General features: G+C 43.9%; 1 protein-coding gene across 1 annotated transcript; it reads right to left on the reverse strand.

Moving 5' to 3' along the window:
• Window positions 1-1,348: 1,348 nt before the first annotated feature.
• On the reverse strand, window positions 1,349-22,364 carry LOC139457379 (collagen alpha-1(I) chain-like). Its single transcript, XM_071238786.1, has 20 exons — window positions 22,286-22,364; window positions 21,137-21,396; window positions 20,373-20,589; window positions 19,791-19,924; window positions 18,932-19,035; window positions 16,406-16,545; window positions 15,730-15,882; window positions 15,150-15,311; window positions 11,023-11,139; window positions 10,580-10,687; window positions 10,169-10,366; window positions 9,692-9,943; window positions 8,426-8,686; window positions 6,794-8,161; window positions 6,462-6,695; window positions 5,947-5,997; window positions 5,080-5,196; window positions 3,320-3,439; window positions 2,639-2,764; window positions 1,349-1,686 (listed from the first exon to the last, which is right to left on the reverse strand). The coding sequence occupies exons 1-20, from the start codon at window positions 22,362-22,364 to the stop codon at window positions 1,349-1,351; spliced, it is 4,539 nt and encodes a 1,512-aa protein (XP_071094887.1).
• Window positions 22,365-23,432: the final 1,068 nt, after the last annotated feature.

Raw genomic sequence — 23,432 nt, forward strand, 5'->3', positions numbered from 1 at the left:
GTAAATAATCGATTATGGGCCAAACAATCCAGTGATTGATATCATGAGCATCGACCCACGCCATTGGGATACAATGACATGCATCAACCAAGTCAGCGAGCTTGACCACCCGATCCCGTTAGTCGCCACTTACGACAATCGTGGGTTGCTGAAGACCAATACTACCCCGGATCTTTACAGTCATGTGTTTCACACAAAGACGTGGGAAATCGAACCCGGGGAATCGAACCCGGGCATTAGGCAGGACGATCGAACATTTTAACGACAAACCGTTCCGCATGGAACGAAGGATCGACTACTATCGTTCTTAAGATGTGGGATGGGATGTTATTCGTCTTTCCTATATTTGGATTATCAGCTCATTACAACTCCACATGGTCTCTTAAATGTGTTAAGTTCTATGCCACTGACTAAGCTTTAAAAACTTTCCCATCCGTACATACAGTATATTAGCTTCCATACATCCTTGCATACGGTATATTATTTTCCATATATCCGTCCATACAGGACATTATCTTTTTACACCCGCGCATACAAAATATCTTCTATACATCCGTGAATACAACATATTATCTTCTGTACGTCCATACATACAGCATATTATCTCCTACACATTCATGCATACATATTAATTTCCTCTACATCTGTGCATACAGCATATTATCTTCTATACATCCGTGCATACAGTATATTATCTTCTATACGTCTGTGCATACAGCATATTGTTTTCTATGCATCCGTGCATACAGTATATTATATTCAATGCATCCGTGCATACAGCATATTATTTTCTATGCATCCGTGCATACAGTATATTATATCCAATGCATCCGTGCATACAGTATATTATTTTCTATACATCCGTGCATACAGTATATTATATACTATGTATCCGTGCATACAGTATATTATCTTCTATACATCCGTGCATGTGATGAACCTACGAGTAGTCCATGAGAAGAATAGGTCGGCAGGACACCTAGCATGTCGAAATTGTGTTTGTCGGTTTATAAAGGCCCGCTCAGCAATATGTCGACCTGTAATTTACCCAGTCTGGACCAACCAATCTAGTGATTGACATCATGAACATCTATCTACACATTTTGGATAAGATGATATGCATCAACCAAAACAGCGGACCAGACCTACCGATGTCGCCTCCTACATCCAGCATGGGTTGCTGTAGACTAATCCTAAACACATCTTCACAGAGTAACAGTATATCAGTGATGCTGGCTTCTCCACATCATTTCGCTAGAAATAACCAATTTAAAAACAACCCTCTTGTATTTAAAACAAAACCAACACAAAAAGAATGATCCATATATTCTATGAAATGACACATTCATCACAATGTCATGCCTGGATGCGGTTGATTGACGTAGGACTGTTCACGCAGGGCACCGGATTCCACATCTCTCCTCTGGGTGGGGTTCCGCCGCGGTTCACACATGTCTGGGTGGAGTCGGTACACGGTGGGTGGGTTGGGTTGGTGCGGGCGTGACGTCCTGGTCCTGTAGGCCAGGAGGACGAGGGCGAGGGCAATGAGGACGACGGCCCCGAGCAGACAGCCTACGAGGATGGTGAGCACGTAGGTGGTGCTGGCAAGGCTGCTTGGGGAGGAATCATTATCCTGCTGTAAGTCGCTCAGGTAGGCCACGCCGTATGGTCCACCTTCCGAATATTCTGAAAAACCAACAAAGTTGGAGCCGGGGGATGTGACTCATAATACAGCTATAGCTTGCACAGGAATTGAGCATTGATCCACGCATTTGGGATACGATTACTTTCATGAACCATGTCAGCGAGCCCGACCACCCGATCCCGTTAGTCGCCTCTTACGAGAAGCATAATCGCCTCTTACGGCGAGCATGGGTTAGACCTATTCTAACCCGGATCTTCAAGGGGGACACGATAAGGCGCCGAGTACACACTATTCAAGGCGTCGATTACACAACATTCAAGGTGCCAAGTACACTATTCAAGTATACAATTTTAAAGGCATCGAGGACACATAATTCCATGCCTAAAGTACAGTCACAATATTCAAGGCGCAAAGTAGACAATATTCAAGGCGACGAGGACACTATTCAAGTACACAATTTTCAAGGCATCGAGGACGCATAATTCCATGCCTAAAGTACAGTCACAATATTCAAGGCGCCAAGTAGACAATATTCAAGGCGACAAGGACACTATTCAAGTACACAATTTTCAAGGCATCGAGGATACATAATTCCATGCCTAAAGTACAGTCACAATATTCAAGGCGCCAAGTAGACAATATTCAAGGCGACAAGGACACTATTCAAGTACACAATTTTCAAGGCATCGAGTACACAATATTCAAGGCGCCAAGTTGACAATATTCAAGACGTCGAGTACACAATATTCAAGGCGCCAAGTTAACAATATTCAAGACGTCGAGTACGTAGTATTCAAGGCGCCAAGTTAACAATATTCAAGACGTCGAGTACACAATATCCATGACGTCGCGTATACAATATTCATTGCGGCAAGCATACTTTATTCAAGGAGCCAAGGACACAATTCAAGTACACAATATTCCAAGCGCCGAGTAGACAATATTTAAGGCGTCGAGTACACAATAGTCAAGACATCAAACAAATACACTGACCTTCGCCTTTGTCAAGGGAAATTGGTGTAAACCCAATGCAGCGGAATGACCCCATGGTGTTGATGCAGATGGGAGTCCCTTTGTAGCCAGATAATGAACACAGGTTGTGTTCACACTCGTTGAAATCTGCCGATCAACAGAATAAAACTACACGACGAATTGATCCACAGACACATCATAAACGTGACATGTTTTACACCATCTATATTCATATAGTCCATACTTATATAACTAAGATGACTCATTTGGCTCGACCAGCTCTCAGGTTATTCTACTAGTTGATTTAGGTCTAATAATATACAAGAGAGTGGAGCACAGAGTGAGCTGGGTCTAAGAGTGAGTGAGTGAGTATGGTTTTACGCCGCTTTTAGCAATATTCCAGCAATATCAAGGCGGGGGACACCAGAAATGGGCTTCACACATTGTACCCATGTCGGGAATCGAACCCGGGTCTTCGGCGTGACGAGCGAACGCTTTAACCACTAGGCTACCCGACCGCCCCTGCTGGGTCTAAGAAGTGGAAATTAATAATACGTGGAGGTTTCATGATGTTGGGCCTTTAGAACTGATTCAGTTGTCTGAACACGACATCCGCTTGTCAAGACATACCAGGGTGCCGTTGTTCGTGGAGCAATGAACTCAAGTGGTGAGGGTAAATACGGACTGGTGGACTACACCTACCTTCACAGTTTTTGCTGTTTGATGACAGATTGAAGCCTGGCCGGCAGCTGCAGACGAAGCTACCGACAGTGTTATTACATAACTGCTCGCATGGTCCGTACACGACGCACTCGTTCACATCTTCAGCAGACAAAGAGGACAATTAAATTGAACCGGAAATATATGACTTTCTTAATTTCGCGTTACCTCGAGTCAACAATACTCCAGCTGTTTAAGTCATTGTGTACATTATCGAAAAAGGACAAAATAAATCTAAAGTACTCACGGAAATGAAAAAAACCTGTTTTTTCGACCTCAGATCTTAAATAAATGCAGTTAATATACAAAATATGTAAATATTTAAACAACTAAATTAGTACTAACTGGGCCGTGGCACAAATACAGCGTATCAAATGTTTTTATGCCTTTTTACATGTAAAAGTGTGTAAAAATGTGAATAAAACAGACTATTGTGAAACAGGGCATAACCAGGTGTAAGTAGATCAAGGTGACCTATGACACCTTGACGACAGGTGAGAACAGGTGCATAATGCCTATAGTCTGTTTCTGCTATGCCAATTTGGACTTAGTTTTATTTTTGAATGTTGAAAGTGACGACAAATTACCTCCTGTAAAGTACATTTTGTATTGTTCACTGAGATCAAACTAGCAAATCCAGACTAGTACTTTTCGAGTTGTTTTGTCATTTCGTATTTACAGCTACGTAACACATTGTGTCGATTTTTTAATTGAGAAAAACAGTTTTTTTTTCATTCCCGTGAGTACTTTAGTTATAAATATCACAAGTCAGCCAATGTAACCACCTGATCCTCATTTCAGTCAAGCGGTGGAAGCAAAGCCCGTCCTGGATTCCCTGTGCGTTGTCCGAATGCGTTTTCACTCGTACATCATCCCTTTAAAAGTTATATCGTCACGATATGGCTGAAATATTGCCAATGTGACGTTAAACTTTAACTCACTCATTAAAAGTTATAATTAATCTACTCTGCCCCTCAGAACTGATTACTAGTACTTAAAGTGCCAGTTTACCCACCCAAAAGCCGCAAGATTAGATGGAGATGGGTACCGTCAAATGTATCATCAGGTACCATCATGTTTTGGGTGAGTGAATGAGTTGGGTTCAACGCCGCTGTATTTAACAGTATTCCAGTTATATCACAACGTCATCACTTGTCGAGCTATGTATAATACTCAAAAGAAGTTAAGAAATACCCGATTCTTTCATATTACTGTTGTTAATTTGTCATAACATTCTTTTTTTATTACAATGGCAAGTTAACTACAGTAGTCTGAAAGAAAGGAATATTACTTTTTAATTCTTATCACACAGGGAACGTACGTGGCGTTTCCAGCTTAGTCCAACACGACTATTCTATGTTAAAGTATGAGGATTACGATAGTCGCATTATTGAGATCATTTTGTGCAAGTGACTTTTGTGCGAGTGACAGTATTTCAGTTATATCGCGGCGTGTCAGCTTTATGTGGGAGGAAAGCCCGAAGTGATGCAGGTCTTAGACGTTTACCACTTCGGTGAAACCCACGTCACGGGTAAGGTGCTGTCAAAGCTAGAAACATAATCGGCGAACCTGAATTCAAACCCATAATCATAGGTTGCTGGCGTGCCAAAGTGACGCAACTCTGCACAGTGACTCGCGGTGCCTGAGACGACTGGGCCACCCGTGCCCTCCTTTTGTGCAAGTGGACCCTGGTATAGTGCAAGTGCATATATTGAAGGAAGCAACACAATGTATTTTTCTACCGTCACAGGTGCTGTTGTCGGCCGCCAGGCTGTAACCTTCGCGACAGCGACACTCATAACCGCCGCCGATGTTGACACAGAGATGCTGACACGAGGAGGTGTTGCAGTAGTCAGGATCTGGACGAAAATACACAAATGTGATCAATATAACACCAGGCTATGACTTCACAGTAGATTCAGATTGGACCAGTGTGCTTCAATGAAAGGACGAACATCACTCCTGACACAACTTAACCTTTAGGAACAGGTCACATTATTAAGACCAGATAAATGTTTTAGGCCCATTTTTCCTGAGGTGAGGTGAGGTGAGGTGAGGTGAGGTGAGGTGAGGTGAGGTGAGGTGCCACGTCCAGTTCAAGGATATTGCACGTATATAACGTGCGTATGCTTGTACTAGTCCGCATTTATGCCGATTTAACATAAACGTTGTGGATCACAAAGAATGGGCTTCACACATTCTAGACTTGTCTTCGGTGATCGCCAAACTACGACACAATAACAAAATCAAAATATTTCAATCTCAGATGATTTTTTGATGCCACAAAAACATAACCTCATTTGGGAAACATATCTGAAGAAGACATATTTCGTTTCAGTGACACAACATGTCTCTGTATGATTTTACGCCGCTTTTAGCAATATTCCATTACCATAAGGGCAAGGGACACCAGACAATGGGCCCACACGTCATTTAAGGAATGAGTGAGTTGGGTTTTAAGCCACTTTTAGCTATATTCCAGCAATATCACAGCGGAGGACACCAGAAACGGGCTTAACACATTGTTCCCATTTTGGGAATCGAACCCGGGTCTTCGGCGTGAAGAGCAAATGCTTTTACCACTAGGCTCCCCACACTTATATACTTACATTCATAGAGTTTGCCTTGTGGTCCAGTAACACCTGTCATACCGGAAGGGCCTGGAAATACGAGTGTGTGAATGAGGGAGCGTGTGATTGATTGGTATAAGCCACAGTCAGTAACACTCCAGTTATTGAGTCTGGGCCAGCAAAACAAGTTCTTGATGGCACTAACAAGATCTGGGCAGTCGGAACGATAAACACTGCACGGTATATCCTACGCGTCCTCCGTAGCAGGTGTTTGTTGTTTAACGCCGCACTCACCAATATTGCAGCTATATGACGGTGGTCTGTAAATATGGAGCCTCGACAAAACAATCCAGTGAACCATATCATGAGCAAAGAAAATTGACATATTCAGTTTGGTCACACATCACCCGAGGCACATTTCATTCGGGTTTTACGTCCTTTGTATATATATTACTCTAGCTGCTGCTCCTGTAACATTGTTGAAAATAACACATGCATCAGTAACATACCTTATAGCAGGCATTGTGGTGTAAAATCGATTCCCGTGTCCATACCTTCTACGCCGGTACCGCCAGTCACTCCATCCCAGCCTCTGGGCCCACTCCATCCTGTGATTCCTGCATCCCCCTGGATCCCGCGCGGTCCCTCTTTCCCGGTGCTGCCGGTGTACCCAATCGCACCCGTCGCACCCCAAGGTCCTATCTGTCCTGTCGTACCTTGGGGACCTGCAGACCCCGACACACCCGTGGCTCCGACTTGTCCCGATAGACCTGGTGGTCCTGCTTGTCCTAAATACAGAAGACTCGCATGTAACCGACTCTACAGATACAGCGGTAATATTTCCGATCGACGTGAATGTAAGCTGAATGTATTACTGAACACATACCTGTTACCCCAGTAGTTCCAGTGTCTCCTGCAGATCCCCGAGGTCCTGTCGTTCCTGATACTCCAGGAACTCCAGAGTCTCCCTGAGGTCCAGATCTCCCAGTCATTCCACCGACACCAGCTGGACCAGTTGTACCTGGTGATCCGGGGGATCCAGACATGCCAGTCAATCCAATAGGACCCGTAGAACCAGCGATCCCCGTGCTGCCAGACACTCCAGGTGGACCATCAGCTCCAGTGCCCCCAGTTGAGCCTGGTATTCCTGGTACACCATCCTTACCAGAAGTGCCATTCACACCAGGAATCCCATTTACTCCTGTGTCACCTGCCATTCCAGTTACACCTGTATTTCCAGGAGCTCCAGATCTACCAGTAACACCAGCAGGGCCTGCAGCACCTTGTAGACCTGTTACTCCCGATGATCCATGAACTCCTGGTGGGCCTACCAACCCCGTAGCTCCCTCTGGACCAACTTGTCCCGTTGCGCCAACATCGCCTGTTTTTCCTTGTATCCCTTGTTGACCAGTTGCTCCAATATCGCCTTTAAACCCAGTCATTCCCCAGGGACCCGGTAAACCAGAAATCCCTATACTGCCTTGTGCACCAGTTTCGCCTGGTAGCCCTTGCATTCCAGTTGATCCATTCATTCCATCTACGCCACGAGGGCCAGTGACACCCATTACACCTGGCGCTCCTGTCACTCCGGAGTTTCCAGTATATCCACTTGGTCCGCCTGGACCAGTAGCGCCCATCTGCCCTGTAGAACCGGTCATGCCATCAGAGCCCATTGGTCCGCTATATCCAGTCACACCAGGTGCACCGACCGAGCCATCTGAACCATTGAAGCCCCTATATCCTCTAATACCTTGGGGCCCAGTACCCCCAACCTCCCCTGTGACGCCAGGCAGTCCATCAGTACCTGGAGCGCCTGTTTGACCGACTGCACCAGCAGGCCCTGTCACACCATCAGACCCTGTTCTTCCTGCTAACCCATCACTGCCGGACAGTCCTGTCACACCGTGAGCTCCTGTGGCACCTGCCGCACCCTCTGATCCCCTGGTACCTGGCACACCAGTGGCTCCAACACTCCCAGGTGATCCAGACACACCGACAGGACCAGCTACACCTGTCGTGCCTTGAGGACCAGCTGTGCCATTTGGTCCCTGGGGTCCAGCTTCACCAGATGCACCAGTAGCTCCAGAAGCTCCGATAGGACCGACTGGGCCGTTGGTCCCAGTTGCTCCATCCGTGCCATTGACACCTGGCGCTCCATTCTTGCCCATTTCTCCACTCATTCCCGTGATGCCCGGCAAACCGTTGTTCCCAATCGGTCCCGTTTGTCCCGCCGGACCGGACAAGCCCGTGATACCTAAACACAGATGTATGTCAACGTTGACCAATTTATTTGGAAAGTATTACATAGTTCAGCCTTTCCCTGTAATTAGCATCCCTGTAACATATATTGACACCAAACCGAACTTTAATAGTTTCCAGTTATGATCCAATTCTAGCAAGTTCAGTTTCAAATTTAAAATCCGAGAAAGTATTCAAATAATAATTAAAACAGATATATTTTGAACTATCTACATGTAGTCTGCAACAGTATCGGATAAATCTAATACCACTGCGTTACCGGTGTGTCCTACAAGTCCTGCCATTCCTGTTCCTCCAGGTAAACCTGTCTGTCCGGAGAGTCCTGTCATACCAGGGTCCCCTTGAGGTCCTGTTCCTCCAGACATCCCTACTGCTCCTGGATCTCCCTGCATCCCTGTCATCCCCGACACACCAGCCAGCCCTGACTGGCCAGTAACTCCCGCAGGACCAACATCCCCCTGGTTGCCAGTCACGCCAGTCTGTCCCAGCACGCCCGGGGCCCCGTCAGCCCCCGGGGTACCTACACATAGTTTACTATTATGAAAATAGAAAATGTCAACGCAACGAGAATAACCGATCTCGATTATCCGAAGAAACAATAGCAGTGCATGTTATATGAAGGGATCACTGAAAATCAGTGTTCGAGAAAAGAATAACCACGTCAATTTGCACAAGTATGTGTTTGTTGTTGACTCAGAGGCGTGTAAACAAACCACGCAACCATCTGATGAGAGGTGGTGAGTGGGTTAACGCATCTTGAACAGTATTCCAGTTATAACACGAGTGTGTGCAAGACGTGGCAGGAATTCCATAGGTGAAGCCGGTCTTGGACGTTAACCGCCTCCCACGATCATAGGCTTTTTGCATTGAATGATTTCAACCGACCCAAGTGAAAAACGACAGAATGGACTCTGATAAACAAAAACACCTCTGCATAAAGATCTGACAAAACCTCTATAATCAACCAGTTGAAAACGGTCATTCACGGTTCCAGTTCCAGGAATGAAAATAAAAATGGATGGGCCAATACATCTGGTGGTTTCTGAGATCGCATCTTCGAATTTCAAAACAGAGCTGGTACAGAAATGGAGCCGAAACGTTTACATCTGATTGTCTCAAGACATCACCTACCCTTAATTTAGATTCGAAGGTTTGTGAGGTCTTCTTGCAGAGAGGTATCATGTCGGAGAAAAAGATCTGACGCCAATGACATTTAGGCCACAGTCAGCAATATTTTCCAGCTGTATCGCAGCGGCAGATACATCCAGAATGGGACAGGAAAACCAATAGTTGACTGCATGAGCGACGATCCATGTTGTCGACACAATTGTAACCACCCGATACTCATTGGTCGGAAACACGAAGGCTTGTAACGCAAAATTAGCAGCTTCAAGACATATGGCCACAACCAGTACCAGTACTATATTAAAGGAATACACTGACACTGGCCTGACCATACATGACGTATATCTTCGCGTAACAGATGGTTTGTAATTGAGTACGTTCTCAATGATGATCACATTACCTGGTTGTCCCGAGCTTCCTGTAATGCCTGCTGGGCCCGTCATGCCATCGACCCCGTTCTGGCCGTAAGCCCCAGTAGCCCCACGGGCACCTGCAGGTCCCTGCTGACCAGTCTGTCCATCAGAGCCCGTCATACCCTCAGGGCCTGTAGGGCCTGTTATCCCGGAGACCCCCACTGCCCCAGGAACACCAGACTGTCCGGATACACCGCCTGGACCAGTTGCACCCACATACCCGGTCATTCCTGGTGTGCCTGTAAAAAACATGTCTTGACGTGAAATCACATATTTGTTGAGCGACTGATATACGTCTTGTCACAGAAAACTTCTGGAAGGCCCTTTGGTTATTGTTCATACTGATGTTACTCGTATTAGGGAGGAGGTACTACCGTACATATTTCGGATTTTCCTCCCCAGTGGATGACGTAAGATGAAGAGACTCAAAACTTTGAATAGTCAATGATATAAAGCGTTGATACCGGTATATCCCGTGGCTCCCGGCATCCCGTCTCCCCCGGAGGCCCCCGTTGTTCCTGCCTGCCCAGTGTTTCCCAAGGGACCGGTCGCGCCATCAGGACCGGTAACGCCAGACTCTCCCTGGCTCCCAGGCACCCCTGGAAACCCCGTACCCCCGGGGGAACCATGTGTACCTGTCGCACCCACGGGTCCGGTTACACCTGCATATGGGATTAAAGACTGTTTGGTATATTCAAAATGGGTGATGACGTTTGCATACATTACTTTAGATGATCTTGTATATCTTGATTATAATCCACAAAAGAGTCATGGCGCTACGATCATCATAAGTTTATATTAGATATAATATTAGAGTATAGGGGTTACATCGTCGCTTTGTGATGGCCTGATCTCGATGACCTGATCTCACTGACCTGCAGTCCCGGACCAGCCAGTAGCCCCAACAAATCCTTGTGGACCTCTCAACCCTGTCTCCCCTGCCGTACCCGGGGGGCCAGTAGAACCGGACGAACCAGATGAGCCTACAATCAGAAACTCGTCACTATAGATGGACACTGTTCATGGTGCTCGACGTTTAGTCTAAGGTATAAGGCAGTGACTTTGTTAAAGATAAAAGGCAGTAGGCCATTCTTGAAGATTTTCATCACAAACATCTTTTAATTGGACATTCTTCTATTTCATTACTAATTTTGAAAAGAATATCAAGGAAATTCCGATAATATTAGCCAATTTCAAATGCTAATTCGGTTAATTAGGGTTTGATTGATTATTTCTGCACTGCAACTAAAACGAAGGATCAGCGTGTGTGCAGCAATCTGAGAACATATACTATCGCTTCAAACGTTCTGAATATCACCTGCAGGTCCCCCTAGACCAGCTTGACCCCGCGGCCCAGACTGTCCAGTTACTCCATCAGCTCCCCTGTCACCCTGAAGACCCGTCCCTCCAGACACGCCAGGGAATCCCACAGGACCTAGCAAAGTTAATGCACCAATATTATTCACTTCACTTCACTTCATTCTCCAGAGAACCACGCATTGTGGTATTAGAGTACATTTTACATGTCAATCATTATATACAAGCAGTCAAAATGGCGGCGGACTAAAACAATATTTTGTAAACAGTGGTAGATATAATAAGCATGTCTATTATCTAAGTTTTGATATTAGAGAGAAGATAACATTTATAAACTTTGCTAGGTTTCTTAAAACAGTGAAATCTGATGATGTAAACAACCGTCTATAAGATGCCATATTTGAAAATTTGGTTAGTTTTGTTGAAATAAATCTTTTTCTATTTTCATCAAAAGCAGGACAACGAAATATGTAATGAAACTCGTCTGCAATTGTCGGAGAGTCACACAATTTACAAGTTCTAAATTCCCTTGGAGTATCATACCAACGTCCTGTCGCAATAAGTAAACAATCGATTGGATGTTCTAAATTTTAATATTGGGTAGTAAATATATTTGGGCAATAAGATAAAGGAATCAAGTGATGGTAGGGTCTTAATGTGTTTATAATATTGTCCCTTGGGACTTACTTCTATTGCATTCCTCCACACTTGGTAAAAGTGATCTTTTAGTGTAGTTTCTACTTTATTAAGCAGCCATGTTCTGTTAAAATTACCTGGGAACATATAAACATTACTTAGCCCACATGAGTTAAGGGTATTTTCAACAAACTTAAGCCAAGAATAAAAATGATTATTTAACACACTATCTAAAGACATGAAACTGTACAGTACCGAGGATAACTTGAAGTGAGACAGGGGCGTGTTGAGTTTATACCATTCACTGTTGACAGTGATAATTCTCTTAGAAACATGGATGCTGATGGGAAATCTTCCAAATTCACCATATAAGAAATAATTCGGTGTGGACATTCTGAGACCAGAGGCTAATTTTAAAAACTTGGTATGTATATTTTCAAGTATATCTATTTTAACATGTCCCCAAAATTCAGAGCCATATAACATAATGGGTAAAATCATTAAATCGAATGCTTTAAATACGCAGTCAAGTGGTAAATCATTGTTTCTTGCCATTTTCAATAACAAAAACGTTCATTTCTTAGCTTGTGTGGCTAGAACACTTATAACAAATGTCAATTTTCTATTTTTGTGAAAGTTAAAACCTAGATAATTATAATTATGAACTATTTCAATTTCTTCTTTGCCAAAGTAAAATGATAGCTTGTTTACTCTACACTTACCACTTCCAAAGATAACAATTTTAGTTTTATCACTATTTACAGTTAGTTTCCATTTCTGACAATATACATGAAAATAATCCAGGGACCACACAGGGCTGACGCTGAAGTAGCAAAAGGCACTGCATCGTCTGCATATAACAGAACTAGTAGTTGTAGACAAACGAAATTCAAATCATGTTTGCTGGATATATCAACACCATTACAATCAAATGTTTTTAGCCAGGATTCTAAATCATTTATAAAGATAGAAAACAATAACGGAGAAAGGTTTTCTCCCTGTCGGACCCCCGAAAAACTTGGGAAAAACGCAAAATTTTCATGATTAAACTCGATACAGGATTTAATATTGGAATACATATTTTGTACTAATGTAAAGAATATCCCTTGGATACCATAAGTTAACATTTTTGACCAAAGAACAACTCTCCAAACGTTGTCAAAAGCTTTGGAAAAGTAAATGAATGCACAGTACAATTTCTCTTTGTTGTGTTTTAGGAATTCTATAACTTAATTAAGAACAAACATGTTATCAACTGTTGAGTAACCTTTACGAAAACCGGCTTGGCAAGGGGATAATAAAGAGTTAATGTTTAAGAATCTGGATAATCTACAGTTAAGTATACATGTAAAAAGTTTTCCCAGACAGCTCAAAATTGTAATGGGTCTATACGAACTAGGATCACATGAGTCACCTTTACCTTTATAGATAGGTTTAATGACCCCAATTAACCATGAGTCGGGTACTTCACCTGTGTCAAGTACGACATTAAAAAGTTTCCCTAAAAATGGGAGAAATAAATCTATTGAGTCAATTATATATTCGTTTTCTATAAAGTCTTCACCTGATGCTTTATTTCTTTTCAGTTGTGATACTGATTCACTAATTTCTTGGTGTGTTATGGCAACATTAAGAACTGAGCAATCTAGGGGTACATGTGTACTATTAATATCTTCAGGAACTGTATCATCATACTCTTGTGCGTTTATATTCTTAAAGTATTCATATAGTTCATTAACACCAGGGGATGAGTCATTATGCCCACGCTTACGTTTACGCAGTAGTTTCCAGTAGTCCCTTGGGTTCTTCTTCTGCCAGTCTACGGCTAATTTACATTTATATCTTTTCATATATTTGTTCATACATTTCTTATACTCCTTAGCTGCATGACTAAAGTAGATGTGGTTTTCTTGATTCCTATGTCTTCGATATTTTCTACTAGCTTTATGGTAGTGTCTACGTTTCAGAGTACATTCTTTTCCGAACCAAGGTTTGTTAACTTTATGTTTCTTATCATTGATGTCCGATACATTTACCACCTATAGATACGCAACAACAAAAGTTCCTGTGACACCAATATTTTAGTGTATTTCTCAAACGAGTAAAGTTTGGTTTTCAATATTGTAGTACATGTATGGAATCAAGTCACAAAAACGCAACTGCTACAGAAAAGCATGCATTCCATGCAAAAGTTGACTTTTATGCAAGTCCCATGCATTTCACTACCCAAGAATGGGTATAAAAATATGTGCGTTAACGGGATTCCATATGCATTGTTTAGCATCGTGCTGGCAACAATCACTCAGAAAAACAACTAATTACGCAATTATTCAACATACGAAATGCCACGCCTGTCCGAAAATGAGCATCCGCGAGCCATTGGTATGCTTGGAGCAGGATCAAGTCAACGTGATGCAAGACAATTTAACGTCCACAGAAACACCATTTGGTGTTTATGGCAACGTTGGCAACAGACGAATGCAGTCAGGGACCATCCTCGGAGTGGCAGGCCACGCGTAACCAATAATCGACAAGACAACTGGATTCGAACAACACACTTACGAAATCGATTCCAGCCAGCAACAGTGACTGCAAGAAGCATCCCTGGCCTTCGACGAATATCTTCACAAACCGTACGTCGTCGCCTCAGATGTGCAGAGATTGTCGCCAGAAGACCCGCCAGACGTCCCATTTTGACAGGAAACCACCGTCAAGCACGTCTACAGTGGTGCAGACAACGTCTATGCTGGACGGCCATGCAGTGGGGGACAAGTTCTATTCACTGACGAGTCAGCCACAGCGATGGACGGATTCGAGTGTACCGACGTCGATGTGAACGTTACGTCAATCATTGTGTCATGGAAGAAGATCGGTTCGGGGGTGGCAGCGTTATGGTATAGAGTGAGATTACAGCAAGACAGGGGACCCGTTCGATAGTGGTAGAGGGAAATCTCAATGGACAGCGCTACCGCGACGAGATCCTTGGCCCTGTTGTTTTCCCTTTTTTGCGTCGTCCTGGCCCAGGCATTACCTTGCAACATGACAACGCCCGGGCTCATATTGCTCGACTTTGTTCAGGATTCTCTTCAACAAAACAACGTGAATGTCATCCCCTGGCCGGCGTGCTCCCCAGATCTCTCACCAGTCGAGCACATGAGATGGATCGGCGCCTTCGACGTCAATCACGTGTTCCACAGACACTCCAGGAACTTCAAAACATGCTCCAGCAGATATGGATAGATATCCCACAGGACTTTGTGCGACGCCTAGACCATTCCATGAGACGAAGATGTGTTGCTTGCATTGCAACCAGAGGTGGACACACACGCGATTGATTTGTAAATAGACATTTATAGGAGTCTTTTATCTGTTGCAAACCGAAATTGTTTTAAATTTGGTAAAAAACATAACTTTGCATTAAATCTTATTCAATGTCACAGGAACTTTTGTTGTTCAGTATATAAATAATCACATATACCAGTAAATAATCACCTATTATTCCGGGTATGCCCGTGTGGCCTGTGGCTCCAGGGCTCCCTTGCGTGCCGGTGGCTCCAACTTTCCCCTGGATACCAGTCTCCCCTGTAGTCCCCGATCTTCCATGTGTTCCTGGGGTCCCCGCGGGGCCTGGAGATCCCGTGATGCCTGGGTCTCCTTCAATCAACAAGGTTACGACAAAGCAATGATAAAATATATGAACAAACTTCTTTGATACAATTAGGAGCGACGTTTCGGTGTAGGTTCTTACACCGTTATCAAGCAAGTGATATACAGAGTATGGTTGACAAGTATATATACAGGTAGGAGGCAGTGTTATATTATATATTAGAGTAGATATCAGATGTAGTTACACTGGATCGGAGAAGCCTAATTGTAATAAAGAAGTTGTTCATCCATAATTCGTATTTTTACTTAGTACTCCAACTTTTAAATGCCTCTCAAAGAAGGTTACGACAAAGATGAACTCCAGATAACACATGGCTATCAAATATTGTCACACATTCAGAATAGAGACTTGTATACTATTTTGCCCCCATGACGAACGACAGTCCGATATGTACAAAGGGTGTACCTTGGATTCCTGGTGTCCCCGCGCGTCCGGTCATTCCTGCAGATCCTGGCACGCCCCTGGTGCCCGTCATACCAGAATATCCCATTAGTCCTGTACTTCCTGGCATTCCTGGTACCCCGTCCTGGCCAGGCTCGCCAGACGGCCCCTTTGCACCTTTGACATACAATTCTTCTACGTTTAGGGATCGGCCATGTATATGAGTCTCTCGGGGAGGGTTATCATAAATAAGAAACATATTTGAGGAGGGTCATGAAAATAAAATTGTTATAAAAAAAAAGTGCTTTTGCATTTTGGGGTCTTTTCAGGGTGGGGCGTGAAAACATAGGGAGGATCATTCGAAAAAAATACAAGCATTAGGGGATGTTCGTTATTTTCAGAGCATTAGTGCATAAAAATTGTTCTGATTAAATGGTTCTTTGAACGTTATTTCAGTTACAGCACAACATTTGATTTGATACAGCTTGATTTGGCAGGGGTGATGCAGATGTTAGACTTTCGCAAAACCCACAAGCATGGGTTTCAATCCAAGAAACCGACCATCGTTGTCGGGGATTCCAACCCACGATCATAGGATCTTGGCATGCCAAAGGGACGCAATTCTTCTCAACTCAGCATATGCAATGGTACATAAACTTTGTTTTCGGGTATTCATATCCACATGGATAAAAGCTCAAACCTGACACGCCCGTAACTCCTGCCATCCCTGTTTGCCCCGCGTCACCGCGCATCCCACGGGACCCTGGACTTCCGGTTTCGCCTCGTTCTCCTGGGGTACCAGTGCGTCCCTCGACACCGTCCTTCCCAGCTTTACCAACACTTGTGATGTTAGGAAAACACAAGAATGACAGATAATCATTGTGCGACAAAATTGTATCAGAGTACCGTTCAAGGACAAGCTATGTTAGCTATCTGCTACATTGATGAGTAGATATATCATTGTGTGCTGCAGTCTGTTTGGAAAACGTTGTTAAATGGGATTCGAACCCGGAAATCGCCCGGATGTTTCACTGCGTACGAATGATTTTTTTGATAAGTATTTTATCTTCTCAATTCCAAATTGAGAAACCATGGTTACCGCATTAATCTTGTATTTATTTTGATCATTATATTTCTGAACAACTTAGTTATTTTGTTCTCCGAATTCCACCAAACAAGTGAGTTCAGTTGTGTTGGCGCCGTTTGACGTCATCCTTGTATCTTGACGTCATAGCATTTACGTGTGACGTCAGTATTCCTGCGCAAATTTACTGATATTGTTCGTATTTATTTTATGTCGACAATAAATTACTTGTTTTCGGATTTGAAGCGCGTAAATATTTCACTGTTAAACTGTTCTATCAGTGGCGTGGTTTAACGCCGGGCAACACCGGAAATGGGCTTCATACATTTTCTTCATATTTCCTCATGTGGGGAGTCGAACTCAGGTTTTCGGCGTGACGAGCAAACGCTTTAACCGCTAGGCTACCCAACGCCAATTTAAATTGAGGATGACATTGACAGGTGAAACACTGTACCACCAGTCTTGCAGCTATTCGAGGCGATTTAACGGAGGAACCTCTTCGCAGTACACAGTTGGCGGAACTGATGGCGGATTATGGAGAGTATTCAAATACTGTGTATGTACCAAATAACATCCAGGAAACCATTTCATATGGTGAGTCCTTTGTTTTAGGAAACATTTTTTTCCACAAATGCAAATTGGACGAAGTCACTGTGCAAAGCAACTCATTACAAGAACTCTTTAGTATCACGATCGTCAGGGGCTACAGCACACGTTTCCAACAGGCACGTGCTGTGTTTAACTCCTTCAACTTAATGCGGTGACACTACGGTGCAACAGCTGGGCCTGTACCTAGCCACGGTTGGAACCCTGTACGGCACGTCTTAGACAGCCAGGGCGCAGATTCCAACTGAGACAACCACCAATGAGGAACATGTGCGAAGTAAGTGCAGTACTCCATGAGGAATGGCAATACCTTCAACAACTGCTGTCACGTTTAGTGAGTGAGTATGGTTTTACGCCGCTTTTAGCAATAATCCAGCAACATCACGGCGGGGGACACCAGAAATGGGCTTCACACATTGTACCCATGTCGGGAATCGAACCTGGGTCTTCGGCGTGACGAGCGAACGCTTTAACCAGTAGGCTGCCAGACCGCCCCTGTCACGACGTTTAAGCGGTCATCCGTGCACTGTTCTCTGACGCTTTATTTAAGAGTGATTCTGGAAATTGTCCATATATGTGTAACTTCGGTACAAATCTGAGCACAAATGATTAACGTTGTGAAAAATTTAGAAACTTCAATCTCAAATTTGCCGAGGTTAAATGGTACATTTATAGTAGTTTAATATGTACATTAACTATGTTTTGCACAATAAAAACGACGTCTTTATGTTCGCCATAAAATGATTCACCCCTTCTCAAAGCACAAATACGTCCAGTATGGTTTGGTGCTAAACTTGCTTCGAGGTGGATATTTCCAAATGACCATAACCGTATTTCAAATGGGCGTTTCACTCAGTAGACGTTATATGATTGACACACCGATGGTAGGTTGGTTGGTTTGTTGTTTAACGCCGCACTCCGCAATATTCCAGCTATATGATGGTGGTCTGTAAATAATCGATTTTTTGTTTGTTTGTTGTTTAACGCCGCACTCAGCAATATTCCAGCTATATGACGGCGGTCTGTAAAATAATCGTGTCTGGGCTAGACATTCCAGTGATTGACATCATGAGCATCGATCCACGCAATTGGTATCGATCACATGCATCAACCGAGTCAGCGAGCCTGACCACCCGATCCCGTTAGTCGCCTCTCACGACAAGCATAGTCACCTTTTACGGCAAGCATGGGTTGATGAAGACCTTTCTTCCACGGAATCTTCAAGGGTCTGAAAATAATCGAGTCTGGACCAGACAATCCAGTGATTAATATCAGGAGCATCGATCCACACAATTGGGATCGATGACATGCATCAACCAAGTCAGCGAGCCTGATCACCCGATCCCGTTAGTCGCCTCTTACGACAAGCATTGTCGCCTTTTACGGCAAGCATGGGTTGCTGAAGACCTATTCTAGCCCGGATCTTCACTGGTCGACACACCGATGGACAAACGGATGAATCATGAAAGGTCCGAGCTCCTTTGCGCAAACCACACCTATCGTGATTTGTACTAATAATTGGGGTCCTGTGCTTACCTTCCCGGGGAACCTGTCAGGCCCCGCGGCCCTTGTATCCCCTGGGGCCCAGAGGCTCCCGGCTGACCCACGTCACCTCTCTGCCCAGGACTGCCAGTGATGCCCTCCACGACAACATAAGATGTTACTTGTAACAATTAATCGCATTTGATTTGAGGCGACTGATTATAGGAGAGAAAGGTTTAAGCATTTCTTGCATTGATTAAATTTACGGAAGAACTTTCTCAAAAGTGTTTAGGCAGTGTGGATGTAGTCATTCGGCCCAAGATGCAGATAACCGACACAGCCGCCAGCAGCTACAGTGACTAACTTGTGTTTATGTATAGAAGGGTGTATATTTTTATTTCAGGGTCACTACGCAAGTCATCATATGCAGTACAAATAATTAAAAAATATAATTTTCTAAACAGCCCCAAGAACACACTTCACAAAATGAAGTTTTTCTTGGTATGTTTACAAATCTTCCAGGTTCTATAATTTAGGGATGTGAACTGCATCTAATTAATGCCAAGGCAGTAAGAACTGTTTATAATTACTTGAGTAACCCGTACAAACCGTGGGGTCGGTGGCGAAATAGACTACTTAACCGATCACATAAAAACAAAATCTAATGTCAGTCTGATGGCAGAAATGATACATGAGAGGGTATTTGGTGAATCGAATGTAAACGAAATTCATTCCTTCTTTTAAGAACCTATTTCGTTTTTATTACTGAAATAAAGTAACTGCTGTGGCAGGAAACAAAAACTGTAATATTCTTTTTTTATTCCACATTGGTGAATCGTTGGATCTGAAAACCAAACGATTAACAAAAGTCTCATGACACAATGTGTATGATTCACATGTCGAACATCCGTACCTGTGTACCTGCAGGTCCTGCTGCCCCACTGACACCTTTGTCCCCCTTCTGTCCAGTCGACCCCGTCAGCCCGGGGGGTCCGACCTGACCCGTAGCACCAATAGTCCCAGGGGACCCAGTAGAGCCGACAAGACCTATTGTTCAGGAACTCTCCAAGAACCTCAAACTATACACTCTTACGGTAACAATCAACTTCATATTGTTTGACCAAGGTGACAATTTGGTACTCAATTTTCGACCTGTCTAATATCAATATCTCATGTAGTTAATATTTGGAATATCTAAGTACAGATCTCAATGATAACCTACACCATAAAGAAGGTCATGATGAAGCTCCGACATAGCTGACTTTCAAATCTTAAGATTCTTCATACCATTTTAGCAAACTGACATTTGAATTTAAAATGATACCTACGTACCGATAACCACATTGGCCTACACCTTAAAGAAGAAGGTCATGATGAAATGTCACACGTGAAACTGTAAAGAGCCGAAATCAACTACATAGTGCTGAAGCAAAATCACATTTTCAATTCACAAATCATCTGATATTAAGAAAGCCTTGTTTAGTATACCACGTACCGAGCTCTACAATGGCCTCCACCTTAAAGAAGTAGGTCTTGATGAAGCTCCGACTCCCGTATGTCTGCCCTACAACCAATGGGGCGGGGACATTGTTGACAACAATCGTTCCGCTCTCCTGGTCCGGGATAGAGTAGGAGATTGGGCCAACGTCCTTGTCGTACCTCCATCCCAGGAACTGACCCTTGATGACTAATGGAGGCTCGGTCATGTTGACCTAATTGTGACATCATAAACATGAGTAGGATTCGAGTCGGGAGAGGGTTCAAAACTCCATCGTAAAACATAGTACTTGCATCCCAAAACTATCACTTAAGCCATTCTAAACACCCACGGTGTAAAGCCGGGCTAGGATAGGTTTCTATCACTTTATTGCTTGTATGAAGCTACAAAATTGGATCGGATGGTCCCGGTTGCGTGGGGCATTGTTCAGGATATCAATCACTCGTTATGAAGCCCAGATCCGAAGAGTAACAGGCCCCTTGAAGCATCACTCACTCACTCACTTATTCACGCACAAAACCGGCATACCAGTCCGGGTAGCGACGTCGACACATTCATGGTCCTCTGGAAGTGGAGACCAATTTACAAGCATCCTCTCAGGAAGGGAACAGTGTGTGTGTCTGTGCGTGCGTGCGTGCGATTGGAGGAGGAGCAAATCATGACTCCTTCGGATTTGTCTGAAGATATATTGTGTATTTATGTTTCTTGAACGCTTTAAATCGGAAAATATAAGTTTACTTATATTGATGTGAAATACTTACGCAATGCCTGCCCTGCGTCTTCGGAAAGACAACATTCTGCTGGAAGATGAGTCTGTATCCACTATTGCTCTTCTTGAAGACGAAGAATGTCCCCGTGTAGTCGCTGCCGAAGTTTTTGTGGATGTAGAAGCAGACCTGGAGTAGCCGCCCAGACACCAGGGGAAACGCGTCGTTGATGAACAGCGCGTTGCCCCCCTCATCATAGTACTGTATCCCACGCGTGGAGGCGGAGAAGCCGATTGACGTCGTGTGGGACAAGGCTGGATGGTTAGGAGAGAGTGTGTTAGAGGCGGGGACAAGTTGAGTTGAGGGCAAAGCAAACAGGGGGATGGCAAAGGAAAGGGGGACGGGCAATGGAAAGCGTGGTGAGCGTGTGCTGGACAAGGCTAAGAATAGGAAGAGTGAGGCGAAAGGCTCATGCGGGACATGGCTTGGGGAAAGAAGAGTGACTTGGTCAGTCGAATTCTTGGATTCATACGTCAGTGGTAAAAACATAACTGTATCCCCCTCAAGACTTCATAACATGTCATTTGTTTTCTTTTCAAAACCTAATCTCTTGCATTTAGACATTCAGGTTCGGATTGACATCCCAACACAAAATATAACACAAAACAAAAGAAAGTTTGAAAGTGAGAATGTCTTATTTCAAATTTCGTTTAATGTGGGATTCGTAGTTTGTATGTTTGAATTGCATGTTAAATGCGTCATTCGAGTGGAGAGTCCGATGGAAAAGATTGGAAAAGATTAAAAATAATGTATTTGTTGATACAAAGGGCATATTCCGCGATTGTTTTCTGCAATTCTGCGGTAAGTCACATTTTCTGAAAATTGTTCCGCGATCGCGACGGAAACGTATAATTCATCTGGGACTGCTTGGACAAGGCAAGTGGAGAAAATGAGTGCGAGATGCTATGAGGATAAGAGATGAAGAAAGGCTTGTGTGAGAGAAGGCTAGTGGATTGGGTGTGGTTAAGGGTACAGGAAGGGGTTGTCTTAGGGGTTTGGGTTGAGGTCTAGTGTGTTTGGGTAAATGTTATCACAATGCACTAAGGTTTTGTTCAAAATCGAAATGAAATCTCGCATTACATATATCTCAAACACGTCTACTCTGAATTGACACGCTTGAAACGGAATCTTAAGATCGCTTACCCTCTACAGTGTCTACCATGACAACTGCGACTGCCAGCACCGTCACACACGCCGTGGTCAAGTGTAGTCTACACGTCATCCTCCCGCTGGGAATAGAACTACGACAGTCAAAGGAGTTTCCTGAATAGTCATATATACTTACCGCGAAAAGAAACGCAAACCACAGAGTGAGTGAGTATGGTTTTACTCCGCTGTGAGCCATATTCCAGCAATATCACGGCGGGGAACACCAGAAATGGACTTCACACATTGTACCCATGTGGGAATCGGCGTAATGAGCGAACGCTTTAACCACTAGGCTACCCTACCGCCCCGTATGTACTTTAAGGAGAGATGTTTCCAATGTGTACCACTTAATGACAACGCTAACAGTCAGTCAAGTGTTACCACAGTGACTTTATTCTTAGCACGATAAGTTGCACGTGATTTCCAAACTTTACATGCTAATCATGCAAGACAAATGGTGCATCTCGATTCATGGGTCTGTGACGTCACATGTGATGTCTCTTGAATACGAGTAATTCTTGATATATGAACCAACATGTATGGTATTCGCGTTTCTTTTGTCGGTGAGTATATAATTAATGGTGTGTGTGTGTGTGTGTGTGTGTGTGTATTTGCATGTGCGTGTGTGGGAGCATTTGCATATGCATGTGTGCGGCTGCTTTTACTAGTCCGGAATGATGCCGATTTATAGCGCTGGCCCACTGAGATACCATGTTGCAGTTTAACATGAATACCCCAATCAGACACAGTATGCTGAGTCTTGCCGACTCCGAGCCGCCCAGTCCTTGTTTTAGCCCCTTAATGCCGAGCGCCAGACAGGGTAACAACAAGTACCATCTTTTAACGTCTTTCGGTATGACGCGGCCTGGGATCGAACCCTGGATGGACGCTCTACCACTATGCCACGGAGGCGGTCCGAGATGTTTCGAGGACGTTCACCTTTTTGTCAGTCATGGCTCAGACTATAACATGTTTCCGTAATTGTGTTTATTTATGTGGCATTTGTATGCATTCCCAGTGTTTCTGCTATTTATCGAGTAGTACTACTTCCAGTTGGTGACTGCATGATGGGACGGAGAGCTATATATTGGAAAGTTGTTTTGACTTTGAGATCGCATTGTGCTGTATATCCTTCCAATTA

The sequence above is a fragment of the Haliotis cracherodii genome, unplaced genomic scaffold (assembly GCF_022045235.1).
Source record: "Haliotis cracherodii isolate W230 unplaced genomic scaffold, xgHalCrac1.p SCAF_1, whole genome shotgun sequence".
Classification (NCBI taxonomy): domain Eukaryota; kingdom Metazoa; phylum Mollusca; class Gastropoda; order Lepetellida; family Haliotidae; genus Haliotis; species Haliotis cracherodii.